This window comes from Quercus robur, chromosome 12 (genome assembly GCF_932294415.1).
Source record: "Quercus robur chromosome 12, dhQueRobu3.1, whole genome shotgun sequence".
NCBI lineage: Eukaryota > Viridiplantae > Streptophyta > Magnoliopsida > Fagales > Fagaceae > Quercus > Quercus robur.
Genome location: NC_065545.1, coordinates 38,807,608 through 38,823,522, shown reverse-complemented (window position 1 = coordinate 38,823,522; position 15,915 = coordinate 38,807,608). Strand labels below are relative to the sequence as shown.

The 15,915-nt window shown below is 35.0% G+C and overlaps 1 protein-coding gene and 1 long non-coding RNA gene across 2 annotated transcripts; one reads left to right on the top strand and one right to left on the bottom strand.

Annotated features, from left to right (window-relative positions):
- Positions 1-7,434: 7,434 nt before the first annotated feature.
- On the top strand, positions 7,435-8,617 carry LOC126708912 (uncharacterized). Its single transcript, XR_007649287.1, has 3 exons — positions 7,435-7,497; positions 7,593-7,655; positions 8,544-8,617. It is a non-coding gene; the product is annotated as an uncharacterized LOC126708912 (long non-coding RNA).
- Positions 8,618-10,972: 2,355 nt separating this feature from the next.
- Positions 10,973-15,432, bottom strand: LOC126708910 (probable phosphopantothenoylcysteine decarboxylase). Its single transcript, XM_050408908.1, has 3 exons — positions 15,265-15,432; positions 12,992-13,339; positions 10,973-11,506 (listed from the first exon to the last, which is right to left on the bottom strand). Exons 2-3 carry the CDS (start codon positions 13,334-13,336, stop codon positions 11,213-11,215), a joined length of 639 nt encoding a protein of 212 aa, XP_050264865.1. The 5' UTR covers positions 13,337-13,339; positions 15,265-15,432; the 3' UTR covers positions 10,973-11,212.
- Between the last annotated feature and the right edge of the window lie 483 nt (positions 15,433-15,915).

The window sequence follows — 15,915 nt, the reverse complement described above, 5'->3', positions numbered from 1 at the left end:
ATAATGATGCACTCGTCTTAGAAGCTAATTATGTAACTTTCTTTCGGCAGAATAATATCATGGATGAGTCAAACAAACATTATGGTGAGTTAGTAGTAATGGGAAATCTAGTTATAGATTGTTATTATGCATTGAAAAGAATTGCCTATGCTTGCCTATTTTGATAAACATGAATTTTCAGTTTTAAGTTTTAGATATTAGAGACTGCCAAGAAGTTCTAGTCCTATGATGCAATTTCGTTTGCTTGCGAAGGCACCATACCTTAGAAATTAAAGCTTCCAAGATCCAGAATATGATGCACATTGAAATTTTGAATGATATCTGAATTGTCCATTACCTATTTACCTTAGAAAAAATGTACAAATTCAAACCAAAGGAGAGCAGCATCAAAGTAGTAATAACCTGATTCCTACTATTTCTTTCTTAGGGTAACCAATTCGTCTGCATAATCAATATGTGATCCAAGATTAAGACAAAAAATTGGAGCTGAATTTATAAAACCCCTGCTTATTAAAAAATTTGAAGTAGTGAGATTCAAATCATATACCAAAAGATATAAATACTATGAAGTTTTAAGCATTTCTACAGAATTAGAAGTTGCTTTGTGACAGAAGAGCTCCAATACTGATGGTGACATGGTAGAACTCAGACACTTAATTAGTTCAATCAGAAGAGAGTAATTTAACAACTATATTTTCGTAGACTGAATCTACAAACAATGTTACTGTTCACTGTCTTCAGTTATCCCCTCCAAAATCAGATACTGCAAAGCTATGGAGTACTTTGCAGTTCTGATACTCACTGAGCTGCCACTACCTGAATTGCTATTGATTTTCAAATAAACGATCCTAAGCAACCACCAGGAGCACAACATCCCAATACAAATCATGTAATTTACAATGAGATTCAAAAAACAGCACAAAAGTGCACATAATCAGAGAGAAATAGATAATCAGGCATTATCTTTCATGACCAAAAATGGTCATGACAACCAACCTTTAATCGTAAAAATAGTTGGAACCCATAGAAGTTAAGAAACAAATATTGTTAGTACTTTTCCTAAAAGAATATTAAGCTAATCACTTGAATGGTAATGTCAACCTGCTCACTCACTTAGCATGATTAACTGGGTTGTGACATAAAGCTAGAGTCTCTTCCACGATGATTATTCTATTTCAGTTTTTTTTATCATCTGAATTTCCTTTTTCTACGCCCAACCACTTTGATGATGAGTTGCGAATTCCTATTTGAGATATGAGTTTGAGTCGGCTTGCTGAGATCTTGAGGTTATGATTATTCATTTTTATAGGCCTCCTGTTACCTACAGACAAGAGATTAGGCAGTCAGAATAATATCTATCGGATTTGGAGTCTTCCCATCATGAACCATTGGATTTCTATGGTTCCAAAGAGACTATATAATGGTGAAAAGGGATTGGAGATACGAGGTCTTCTCTTGATTAACTAAATCTTTTCTTATGATGCAGGTAGAAAGCCATTGAATGGCAAGGGCTTGGTTTAAACTTAAGGTATAGATTGAGAGATGAGAACCATGCCATACAGCTCTTGTGAAACCTATCAAACTAATCAACTATGAAGATAGTTGTGATACAAAACCCTTTAGGTCTATGTATATTTTCTTGTATCCGAGCTCCTCCCACCTAGTAGCAACAAGTTGCACCAATTTCTTCTCTTCAATAGCTTTCGGTTTTCAAGTCTAGATGTTGACTATAAATCCAATCTTTTGTATTCTTTAAAGCCACTTGAAGGTTCGGAATTGCCTTTGTGGTTTCCAACACCAATCCAATACACACAAAGGAATCAAGATGTTTGGTCGGGTTCTCCTCTCAAAGGGTAAATTAATTTGGAAAGGGTGAAGGTACGGAGGCTACAAAGATTTTTCTCTGAAGGGGACATGATAGTCTCAGCCTTCTCTCTACATTTTTAGGGTTAATCATGGATATATTAGTCACAATTGAGGCTTGATTGGCTATAAATACAATAAAGAAATAACCAAAGTTTTTCTCTAGTGAAAATTCACTAGAACCAAATTCAGACCCCTTTCAAGCAAATATATTTGGGTAATTATTTTCCGAAATCTGTTGAACTTGCCTAACATGAGATTGTCGCTCAAGTGAAAATCTTACTATAGCACTTTATACACTGTCATCTTACATACTTGATCTTCTTTGACACAATGCAATTACAAATGAATTAAATTTCAATGTATATTAAATAATATGATTAGAAAAGAAATATAACAAAATTTATTATAAAATGACTTCTTCTTCCTTCTTTTTTTTTGAGAAACCATTATAAAATAACTAGATACCAAATGCAATTACTGTCATGTCAATAATATTATAAATAGGTTTCCTAATTTTTTGTTACATGTGTTTAAAATGTGATACTTCAGTTTGTAAAGCATATATAATAAAAATTGTAGTGCCTATTATTCTAAAATAATGGGTATTAGATTTTTTTTTTAATAGAAACGATGGGTATTAGAAATGATTAGGTGTAGTTGGGCCTATTTTTTAATATGTGATTTGATATTGTGGCATATTGAGATTGAAGGGTATAAAACTTGAATTTTACACCACATTTTTATAAATTTAATCTCTTCTAATATACATATAAATATATATATATATATATTGTAAGGACTTAATTTGTAACGACCCCAAACTGGTATTGGGTTCACACGTTTAAGGCCCAAACAATAAAATTTGTAGAGCGTGGGCTAAAAGGCAAGGCCTTAGTCACCGGATAGTGGTTGGCCATGGCGTTCATGATGGACGCACAGAGGTGAACTTAGCGTATCTAATAAGACTTTTCCCCCGGCATGGCCTGAGCGGCTCCGATCCTTAGACCTCGTCCGAGGAGCTCCATGTTCTTATTATTCTCCGCTTTTTTAGGATTCAATGGCTTGGGAGACGATATGTTCCCCCCCCCCCCTGACTTCTGAATTGCTTCTCTTTCCTTTTTATACTAGCCTTTACCCTTCCTCCAACGTCCACATGTAGGTTCAACTTTTCAGGACTGATACTTGTCCCATCAGCCCATACCCAAAGTGGTTGGGGGTGGTTGTAAAAGTTGAAAAGTATTGCTCTATCAGACACAGAGTATTTAATTGCAGTAATGACAGCCTTTCCTTTGTCCTTTGTCGCCATATTGTCTAGGGGTCCTTTTTCTCCATCAATGTGGAGGTGTTCAGCTTTTCCTTAAACTGTTCCTATACCGTATTTGCCATTTCTTTCAGGAGCGCTTTGGGATGCCGATGACAGAATCATCATCGGCTATATCTCTAGGCCATTTGGACTTTCACTGTATGTCCTCGGCAATGTCCCTCCTCGGCTCGAGCCTTGGGCCCTAACGCAAAGTGGGCCGGGGTCACAAGTTCTCTGGCCCTATATATATATATATATATAAGGCCAAGACATCACTTTTATTTCCCTAGTAATTTAGAATTTGGACATCAAAGTCATTCCCCCAAATAAGTAAATACTAGTTCTATATATTTTGCTTTGTGAGCATTTATTTTTAAAAAGAAAAAATCAGTTCATCTTATTAAAGGAGGCTGTAGTACAGAAAAAAATCAGTTCATCTTATTTTTCTTTGTAAATCAACTTGTAGTACAGAATTAACATCTTAGGGAAGAAAATATCTTCCATCCAAACTAATAGGTTGGGACATAAAATAGCTCTACGTGCCAGTGCGTTCCATCTAAGGACAATTTTTGGGTCTCTGACTTGTAGGCTTGTAGCTGAGTCCAAAGTTGGGCAGATAAAATCTGAATGGTATAAATTATCACACACCTGGATTCTTTGTCTCCAGACTCTGGAGTCTCACCATAGTCACACGAAAGTGGAACCGTTTGATTTGAATAGATTAGTCTGTATTCTGTTTTGGCATGTACCTTGGTACACTCATATTTTTCAAATGATGTAAAGAAATATTCTCATTTAGATATATTCCATTTTACTTAACCAATTATATTACCTATCAAAAGAAAAATCTCATTCAGATACTAATTAACAAAAAATTATTTAAATTTAGGGCTGTCCATGGGTCGGGCAGGTTGGGTTTTTGCCCAACCCGCAACCGACCCATACAAGATCGGGTGGTCGTTTTTCAACCAGAAACCGACCCATAACAGTAACGGATTTGTCGGTTTGGATTGTCGATGGGTGGTTGTCGGTTTCAGGTGAACCCAATTATCATTGGAATCCTTCAAAACACGGCGAGATCTCACCAGATCGTGCGAGATCTTGCCAGATCCATCCAAGATTTGGTGAGATCCCATCAGATTCGGTGAGATTTTTGCCAAATTGTGATGAGAAATCACTGGTTCGGCCAGATCCGTTGTTTATTGTACCAGAAATCAACAGATTTAAGTGAAAAAGTTGCCGAAATCTGGAAAAAGTGGTTGAAATCTGGGAAAAAAAGTCGGAATCTGGAAAAAATGGCCGGATTTTAATGGACGTCGGACAGGTCGGGTTTCACGGTTTTAGAGGAAGAGATCCGACACCCGACCTGCTAGCATCGGGTTTTTGGAGTCGGGACCCGAGTCTGACCACCGGAGCCATCGGATTGGGTGATTCCAGGTCGAGTCTAGGCGGGTGGGCGGTTTATTTGGACAACCCTAAATAAAGTAATAAACAAAGAAAGAAAAGTGAAAACATGGGAACATGATCTCTCTATTTTAAATATTGTCAATATTGTTTATTTCAAGATTCATATTAATTTATTTATTTTATCTAATACTTTATAGATTATCACGTTGTTTAATTGATGTGTCAATCTATACACCTTTCAACAAAAATAACAAGAAGAATTTAATTCCCAACTCTTTGGGGTCGATTATGGATTCTCAACAAATTAGTTGAAGTCAATCACTAGTAAGGGTGCAACCTAGTGGTTGGAAGTGTTTGGATGAGTTGTAGACCCAAATATTGTGAGTTCAATCCCAATAAAGAGTTCCCTTGAACTCCCAATATATGGTTCTGGTGGGTGAGGTTGTGTATTTATGTTTGCTCCTTAGGGGAGAGTTCAAAGAGCCCTGCCTTGGTGAAGTTCTTCGTCAAAAAAAATTAGGGTCGGTCATATATATTATTTTCTTCCATTTTATTTTATTTGCAACTATATTTTCTTTTACTTATCTAATTGATAAGTTTTTTTTTTCTTAATTCTACCAATGTAATTTTGAATTTTCGTCTAAGTTGTTTCATTTCCCCAACTTGTACTTATTCATTCTTTCTTATTGGTGTACTCGCCTTTGAAAGTTTGTATACCTTTAAATTTGTAAATTTTAATTTGAAACATAGTTAGTAATATATGACACTTGTAAAATGCAATAAATATATGGACGTGTATAAATTTGACATCTTTCAACAAAAGTACATATAAAAAATTCAGCATAAAAATACAGAAATAGAGAAATAACAGTACATATATGTATTTAATAACAGTACGTTTATTATTGAAAAATTTGCCATAAAAAATATTGAAACATTTTTCATATACTTTTTTTATTAGATAAATACAATAATCTCTTTGTATTATGTTTAATAGAAGCTTCTCAACATTCTTATTTGAAATAATCTAATTACTTAAAAAAGAAAATTAATTCAATAATATTTAAAAATTCAACAATAACAAAGAAATGAATAAATTAATTAATAGTGTTTGGTATGATGTGAAAAATAAGAAATGAAATGTAGGTTGAGTTATAAAGTAGTGTTTTAAAATAGATAAAATAGATTTAAGAATTGCTTAAAACTAAAATTATAACTGGCAAATAGGTTAGCTTCAAATTGGCTTTGCTTTAGATTTTTACCATCTTCTCTATCCCATTTTTCGTAAGAGATTGTTTCAAGTACAATTTATATCAGAAATTGAATTTATAAATTGAAGGTTGCGTTTGTTTCGCTTGAAAAAACTTTTAGGAAATTATTTTACACCCTTGTGTGTGTTTGGCAGCTATGGAAAATATGATCAACGGAAAATCATTTACGCTTTGACTGGAAAATAAGCCACTTTGAGCGTAAAATCATTTACGCTTTGATTTTACCTTCAAACAATTTCCGGAAACCACACTTGAAGAGAGAGAGCTCGAGCACACTCCTCACACGGTCCAAAACCCATCTCTAAGCTCACCTCAGCCAAGCTCCAACTAGCCCAGCCAAGCTCCGGCTAGCCCAGATCGTGCTGTCCTATGGTCCAAAACCCATCTCCAAGCTTGCCTTCAAACCATTTCCAAAAAAAAAAAAAAAAAAAAGAACTAAACCGAGAGAGAGAGAGAGAGAGAGAGAGAGAGGCTGGTCACTGTCAGAGAGTGAGAGAGAGCCGCCCATCGTCAGAGAGAGAGAGGCCAGTCACCTGAACTTGAGATCGACTCCACTGTCATCTAGGTCATGCCTCTCACTACCGATTTGCCCTGTTTCTCTCTTCCTCCCTCTGCCACCCATGTCACCGATCTACCCTTTGTCTCTCTACCCATGTCGAGCAAACCACCACAAGATGAGCGACCCACTGTGACCCAGTCTCCTCCACCGTGCGATCTTGCCTCTGCCACCTCTAGATTGAACCCAATCGCCTCTCTCTTTCTTCCTTCTTCTCTCAATTTGACCGGATTTGATAAATTTTTGTTGTTGTTGGGTTTTGTTTCTTTTGTGTTTATCTACTGAGAAATGATATTATATATTTGTTTGGAAGCTGAGAAAATGTAAGCAACAAGTAGAAAATGTGTATTTTATAGTATTTTCAAGAATACAACCAAACACCAGGAAATATTTTTCAAAGTATTTTTTGAAATGCAACCAAACACTTGAAAATATTTTCATTTCCCGATAATATTTTCACCTGAAAATATTTTACACTTGGAAAATATTTTACACTGAAACAAACACAGCCGAAATAAATGCCTTTGATTTTGTATCATTGGTATTAAACGTGTAAGTATGCACAATTTTTAATTTATTACATTCGTACGAAAAGTATTGTATATGTAATGCATGTATATTAACTAACTAGGATTTGAATTATAAAAATAAAAGAAATAGAGAGATGCAGACAATTCAATAGTTTAATTCTCTTCACTTTTTTTCTTTTTTTTCAAGAGAGTTTTAACTTATGGTTGTATAGGTGGGGATTGAATCTCAAATTTTTTATTCAATAATTAGAGATTTTATTAGTTGAGCTAATTCTCTTATTTATTCATTCTTATAGGAGTTTCATCTCTCCTCTCAAGCACAGGTCAGGAGGTGTGGACAATTCAATACATCGAAAAAAAAGAAGAAGAGAATTTAAATTCTTGACGTTGGTTTTGAATAATAGATACAAAAGAGAAAAGTAAGAAATGTGAGTTATATAGTGTGAGTTTGTCAAAAATTATTTTTGCCAACTTATTTTACTATTTAACTTATTTTTGCTACTATTCAGAGATGTGAAGGATGAGGAGCTATGGAGCTTCTTTTATGGAATGTCTCCTTGGCAGGTATATATCTAAAAGCTGTGTGGTTTTGACATATGTTTTGAACTTCAATGGATACAGTGTAAAGGAAATGGCTTAATTATCATTCCTCTTCGTAGTTTATACTAATTGTTGCTGCAAGCTCAGTGGGAGAGGAGCTATTTTACCGAGCTGCCCTTCAGGTCTGTTCTTATAAAGATGTTTATTCTACCCTTTATAGAGTAAAAGATACTATGAATTAGTCTTGGGAATTGTTGTCAACTTATTCCTAAATCTTAGCCTTCAAAACTAGCCGATCTGAGTTTCCTGTCAGTCTATTTCACACTGAGGAGTTGTAATCCTTCAGATATAATTTTATTAAAGTCCGGGAATAACATTGTAACTTAGGAACAAATGAAGCGCGGTCATCATGTCTATGATAAAAGCATACTGAGTAACCCAGGGGGTTCGCCGAGTTGGTTGGACTCTCGGTCTTAAAGTGCTTATACTGGGCTTGACTGGGTGTGCTCCCTAGTTCGAGTCCTGCTACCTACATTTTGAAAAGAATTCCCTGGACCAGCGCTTTACCTTTTCATGGGCCCATCCGGCACAAACAGTGATTAGTCTCTGATTGAAAGCCTTAAGGAAATACGGTAGAAAACAAAAAAAAAAAGCATACTGAGTCAATCTGTTTTGAACTTTATGAAGGCCCCAAATTAAATATTAATTTGTGTGGTTTCAGCCGAACTTGTTACTTTTTGAGCAATGTAGAAGCTTTAGAATCTAGTCCATCCACTTGCTTTTTAAAATTCCAAGATTTTGGATACTGCTTTGCTATATTTAGCAGAGTTCAATATATTCTTATTATTTAATCACATTCATACTAAGAAAAATTTTAAACTACGTTTCTTTTTTCATAATTTTGTTGAAGTACTTGCCCTCTTATATTGCCTGTATCTCAGAAACCATGAGAGTTGTACTGTTAATCAATCACTTTTATGCCAGAAATATTTAAACTATTATCGTTTTATTTCTATTATGCTTTGTTTCATCATTACTAATATATGTTTCCTTTTTCTCCAACTTTGTAGGGAGCGTTGGCTGATATATTTCTAAGGGGCACTGATCTAGTAACTGATGCTCGAGGAATGGCATCTCTGGTATGTGCCCTAGTCACGTTCCTTGCTGTCATTAGTAGTAATAATGAAATATTCATTTTATTCCTTAAAACTAAATTGTTTTAAATTGTTTCCATTTCCTCTCCTCATATTCCATCTCCCTCCATACAATATTTAGGAAGAGCCAATTTGGTGATAGTTAGCTGGTATGGTGACAATTATTTATGTGAAGAAATGTGTCCAAAGAAGCTCAGGTTGATACCAGATGACCTCTTGGCCATCGAGAAGGTCAAGGAGTTTCTTGAGTGGTCAATCTTACGGTTGTGGATGAAGGAGTGGCTAGCATACTCCCATTGGTACTACGGTAGTACAAAATAACTACGCATCGGGTTGGACTTGGTTCTAACAATTGACAAATTCACTTGCTTGTCATTGATACTATGGTAGTTCAAAATAAACTATGCATTGCGTTGGACTTAGTTATAATACATATTTTAAATTTAAATTAACACATTTATATATAAGAAATAAAATATAAGGAAAATGTTAACAAGCACCGACCGTGCTTGTTAAGGTGCAAAAAAGACCCAAAAAAAAAAAATCAGAAAAAGTCAAAAAAGACACCAAACGGTACTTATAAAATTGAAAAAATAAGATAAAGTTGTAAATAAGACAAAACAATTGTTAAAAAATTTTCAAAAAAGTTGTTAACGGGCACCTATAACACAACCCAATAAAATAAACCTTGGTGTTATTGTTTCTATGTCATACAGCTCTAAATCTGTCTCCAAGAAATTTCTTCCACTGCAATTCTGAACTCCTATTTCTTTCTTCTTATGATAAGCAATGGTTACCTTCTCATCCAACATTTGTTGCTCAAACAATTATCCTTCCTTCTTCATTCCCATATCTCCAAATTCCTACTTATTCCACTTCTTCAAGAGCTTTCAACTTTTTTGATAAGACAAAGTTAGGAAGACCAACAAAATTGTACTCACTCCATCACGATTGTAACTTGTCCACAAAATCCTCTGTTTTGAGACAAATGTTTAAAGGCACCTCTACCCTGTAACAAATCTCTCAATTCTACCAACATTGGACGATGGTTTGATATAGGTTATGGAAGCATTTTTTTTGTATGGCATACGTAAAGTGTTCTTCCCAATCTATCGAGACCAATACTCGATGTATTCGAGACATAGATGGTGTATCTAAACTATTTGACCAGTGTACCTACTTCTCTCTCTGATTGTAAATCAACCAAATTAAACTCTATAATCACATTTAAAAACTCATGCATAGATGAATTAAACTTATGAGTCACAACCTTCACTTGGATATCGAATGACATTAAAATTCCTTGCCAAACACCATGGCTCCTGCCACTTTGACATCTCTTCTTTGGATTTGTCCATAAACCATCTCTAAGATTATCCTCATTAGGCCCATTCGCTCACTATATGCCCATTGGAAATTGTCCTCTTATCCTCTACATTATTCAAGACGCAAGACAAAGAACTAGTCCACTTAAAGCCTCCATTTTTCTGACACCATATCCCAATAGCAATATTCCTCATGCTATTTGCACAACTTCTAACAACACCAAGTCTGTAATAGTACAAGATTGATCTTATACTCCATAAGATCAATCTTTGACTTTCATAAACAAAAAAAAAAAAAAAAAAATCACATTTTCATTACCTAAACATGTTCTTTTCCATTGATCTTTTGCGAGGGTTGTTCAATTCTCCAATATTCCATTTAAAAATTACTATCTTCATAAGCACAACTTTAGTAACCCTGACCCAAGCTGATACTCAACTCTCCTTCAACTACTACTAGCAAGCTATCCTTCATCATTCACCGTGGAGAGAATTCTTAGGCAACCCATAGGTTAGGTTGGCCTCACAGTTGGGGGATGGGATTGGTCGACCAACCAGTTTGGTCACTCACCAACCTTTTAAGTCACCTCTTTGCGAGGCTCCCTCAGTTGTGAATATTAGCATAATAACAGAAGAGCTGGTTAACTTCAATTTTTAGTCTTGTAACCATTTTGGTAGCTGTGAAAGAACCGTTCAGTCTATTAGATTTTGTTGCACTGATTTGGCTGACAGATTTATTTCAAGCTCACAAACCACATCCATAAATCCCCTACTGATCTACTAGCTTTAGTTTCACAAATATTGATGGGGAACCACGATCACTGCAGAATTGCCATTCAAAAGTTTTTTTTGTTTATAAATCAAAGGCAATTAACTCCAGCTTAGTAGGGGTGATTTTGAGTTACGGGTTGGTTCATTTGGGGTGGTAGTTGATTTGCTGTTTGGACTTTGGCTAGGTGGTGGTGTGGTATTTGGTTTTTGTGAGAACAACAAACCAAGCATAACTGAAAACATGAAATATGCCAGATAGAAAAACCATGCTTATTTAATTCATTATCATTCCTTTCCATTCATTTCTTCTATATCTATTCTATTCTATTCCATTGCTATACAAGATTTAAAGGACGACAACAAATCTAGCATGTTATGCATAAAATGCAAACCAGCTCTTCCATTACCCCTAAAAATAGAAACTCTTTTCTTTTCTTTATTCCTTTCTCTTTTTTCTTTAATCAGTAAATGCCAGCTTTGCAATACTAGTTACTGAATATTACTGCCACCTTGTTGAATCTTTGACTCTAAGAAAAGCCTTACTGTTGAGTATATTACAGAAGGTTCAGCCATTGCACCATTGCCATAATCCCCACAAGCCAGCCTCTTTGTGACAGGAGGGATGAGAGAAATACCAAGCTCATCAATTAGCATGAGATGTCGTTCTGTGAAAGGATTGTTCCACATGAATGTGTTCATAGCAGGTGCAACAAAAAGTGGCTTGCTGTAATCCCATGCTCGCACAATGCATGTCAGTAAATTGTCACACAATCCCCCCGCGATCTACAATTACATCACAGCAAATATTTAAGAAATAAGCAGGGATTAAACATGTGATTATTGCAAAACTCTTGAAAAACAAAATTCAGAAATAGGTGTAGAGAAAAAGCCCATAGGAGCCAGATGATGTCATTCTAGACAGTGGATGTACCTTAGACTCACAGTCTCTACCACTTCAATTAACATGCACACATAGACATAAGTTTGTTTGATGCACAAAATAAAAAGGTAAATTACACCAACCTTGAGATTTCACGAAATGACACTCCCCCAAACTATAAACAAAAGGACAATCCCCACCTTGACATTTGTTTAAATGCAACCAATAAATCCATGCTTTCACCTTTTTTTTTTTTAAAGATTTCTAATCCTTTATATGAAACATACACTAACCGAATACAAGCACTGGCAGAGGGAGGGGCTATGGCCCCCTGGATTCTAAAAAGTCCCTCCTCCCTCTTATAATTTGTGTGTGTGTGTGTGTGTCGCTCGCTCTCTCTCTCTCTCTCTATATGTACACACACACATATGTATACATATAATTTTACCAATGCCCCCCTCCCCCAACCCCCAGATTTTAGCAAATTGTACCATATTTATGACATTTTAGTTTGGTCCCCCTAAAAACAAATTATGGCTCCAACACCGTACAAGTATGGTTCCCCCTATTTATAACCTTAAAAACAGGAGCCGAAACAAATTCACAACATAAATACATGGTCCCAATCATTGCTTAGATGAACATGGAAAATAACTTACTCCCAATAACCATGAGTCTGTCTGTGTCATTCACAGGGTTCTTAGACCAAAAAAAATAAGCAAAGACTGAAATGAGCATTATTTAACAATAGTACCTTCGCAAGTCTACAAGAAAAGGCACAACAGGAGCAAGGTGGCTTGGTAGTTCACAATGCAAAAAATGGATCCTTTACACCCAAAACAGCAAGGAAAGGTCACAAACAAATGTATTCCCTAAAGAATGGGAGCAAGAACAAGGAAATGAAGTAGTATTCTTTTGTATATAGCATGAAATATCTTTTAATAAGCTTATTCAGAATGAATTTCAGATCTTCAATGCATACCTTTACAATTTTTTTTTCCTATTTAGTATTGTGAGAGATCTACAAAATAATGCATGTGTGTATCAAATCAATGAAATAACTAATTTTCAATGATGAACCAGACAAATAACTTGACCTAGTTGCATAATGAACCAGACATATTGCTAGTACAATTGGCTCCCACAAATAATACGTCCTTAAACTAAGAAACCACTTTTATGCATTCTCTTTTCCTTTTAACTCATCATTTTCAAGAACCAATTTGGGGACTAGAGGCACTAAATTTCCAAGTTGTCGCAGTAATCAACAGTTTTAATGAGTGTGTGCTGTTGCCAGTAACATGCACTCACCTATATCATACCATTTCCAGTTTCTAAAAGTTAACAGCAAGAGGGACAATTTTTCTGAAATTTCTCAAGCGTATTACCTTGCCAAGTGTGTTGGCTGACAATGGAGCAATGACCATAATATCAGCCCATCGGCGTAGCTCAATGTGAAGCACATTATCACCAATTTTCTTCCAACTAGACCATTCATCATCATCCGTATAAAGAACTACATCTTTAGGAAGAGATGCCCTATCTATGAAATGTAAAGACGCTGTTGTGGCAACTGCTCTTACCTCTGCCCATTCTGAAAAACAATGGCAGAGATTTCCAAACTTTATCCCAGCAACACTTCCACTAGCAGCAAGTAGAATCTGTGGCTTCCTGGGAGCAGCATTGACGTGCATTGGCTCCGTTTCTTCACTTACAGGTTCTGAGGATGACATAACCTATTCAAGGGGTGCCAACAAGCAACATAGAGCCCACAAGCAAATCAACTTGTAACAAACCTTTGACTAGAATTCATAATACCTTTGCAAAAGTAATTAACAAGAAATGCTTTACAAAGATTCTTAAGAAAGTAGAGCCAAAATCTGAAAAGGTTTACACTTTATCAAGAGATACATGCACAAATCAATTGAAAATAAAGAGCAACAACACTTGTGCATGTGTGTGTGTGCTCAGGGGTACATGTGTGAATTAAAGGTTCATTAATAATGCATGAAAGCAATTATTGATTGTTCCATTTCATTGCTCCATGGAGAATAAACACTCTTCACAACAACAATAAAAAGTAAGAGGAAACCAAATGTTGTAGAGTCAGTATGCTGAAAGCATCTCTAACCAAAATATATGAAACTGAAACATAGTTGCTCTAGGAGGAGCCATAGGTGCAAAGTTATATGGATGTATAAGCTCAAAAAGCTATTTGTCCATATAAATAGTTTGGGATAGCTTAAGATTTTAAATGTATAAGTAGAGCTGTAAGTGAGTCAAGCCAAGCCAAGGATAAACAGTTCATGTTCGTATTTTGTATGTGTGCCAATCTCAGGCTCATGACCAAGTTCAAGCACATGTTCAATCTTGATTTTTTTTTTTTTTTCCTTTTTTTGTAAAACAAGCTCAAACTTATTCATGAGATTCTTAATCACATTATTCTTTCTTCATAAAAATATCAAGGCTGTATTTTCTTTTTTATCCTTTCAGAAATCTGTTTTAATTATTAGTTACTAGATTAAAGTTATGATTTTATTGTTTGAATTAATTAGATAGACTAATTTTCATTTATGATCTTATAAATTTCAACTAACCTACGTTTAACGATGAAATCAACTATATACATTATCAATGAATTAAAAGATTTTATATCTTATGATATTATCTACAAATTTAGACAATGCAGTATGAATTCTACATAAGCATGTTCATACATACATAGACAAACTTCATGCTTATAGGCTAGTTCACGAATAATATAATAATGTATGAGGTTGACTTGTTTAAGAATCAAGCACAAAAGTGAGCCTAAGCTTAGGTTGATCACTAAATGAACGGACAAAAATAAGATTGTCGTCAAACTGAGCCTCACTTATTTATAAATAGCTCGGCTCATTATAACCCTATATATTTGAAATTGAATTGATCACATATGCACCTTTTCAAGCTACACATACTTGCACCTGCAAGAGTACAATTTTAAGTGCATTATCACAGCTCATGCAACAACACCCCCCTCCCATCCCAAGCCAAAAAAGAAAGGGTAAGGCTTAGGTCTAGTGCATGTAATGCACTGGACCCGTTAAAATGGGGACACATGTCCTAAAGTGAACATGTGTCATTATCTCAATTGAGCGCAATTGGACACCGGACCCAAAAAATAAAAACACCCCACCCCACCAAAAGAAAAAACTCTTATACTCAAGAAAGGCAGCTACTTGCAACTGACAGATGGATTCCTTTTTCCATCTCCATATTATTGAGGAACTACTAATGAGAACACCTCATCACAAGTTGCAAAATAATGGATTCAAGTTGAAGCTAATCATAGACAGTACTGTCATCTACATGATACAAAGCCACTTTCTTGGGACCAGCTTTGAGGAAAATAAGACCGTGACAAGTATTTGCGTTTCCACAGAGACCTTCACGATTGGGGTTCCCCCACTATTTACCAAAAAGAAAGGAATGAATTTTGTATTGTTGGTCATAAAGAAGACTCATTTGAGCCTGAGCTCATTGGCAAACACAAACAATAATCCCGGAAAACGTAGTGAACCTTTTCTAAAGAAGAACATGGATTGGAATTTGAAGTGTAAAAAAAAGAAAGAAAAAAAGAGTGTGATTATAGTTGAAGAAGACAATAATAATGACTTACCTTAATAGTAAAGCGAGTATATTTTAAGGTTTTTGGTCCGAAACTGAAACGAGGCAGACGCGATTGAGTTTCGCTCAACGAGGAATGCTTTCCATTTGTCTCCTCACTCTGCTGCTCTGTTTCTCCAAAAGCTACCGTCTATTCAACATTTGAATCCCCTGAGGTTATTATTTTTATAGTTTTATTATTTTATCAAAGATAAACTGATTCATTAGGAAAAAAAAAAAGTATTCCCAAATCAAACTCAAAATTACTATTGATTTATACTGTTGAAGATCCTATATCCATTTTTTTTTTTTCCTAATGAGCCAACAACAAGTTTTAATTTTTTAATTTCAAAATTGATGCCACCGCAACCAAATTTTGCCATTTTTCTACGTTAACCACTTAAGCATTAAGACGGACATATGTTAAAGCAATAATTATACACTAAATTAACATATTTTGAATATTCGAAAAAAATGTTTAACATTCTAATTTGATAATTACAAGAATTTGGGTTAAAAAGAAAAAGAAAGAAAAAAAAGACTAATGTAACGTTCGCAACATTCTTACAATAATTTTATAATAAATCATATATGGTAAGATGTTACTGAATCGGGCTTATATAAGATTTTTTTTTTTTTTTTTTGGAGAGATTATTACAATATG

Bases quoted from the DNA above. Each gene is read 5' to 3' on its own strand.
- LOC126708910 (XM_050408908.1), bottom strand. From the start codon at position 13,336: ATGTCATCCTCAGAACCTGTAAGTGAAGAAACGGAGCCAATGCACGTC. The intron at 11,507-12,991 runs GTAATACGCTTG...ATGTAATTGTAG, and splicing joins CAGCCAACACACTTGGCAAG to ATCGCGGGGGGATTGTGTGA.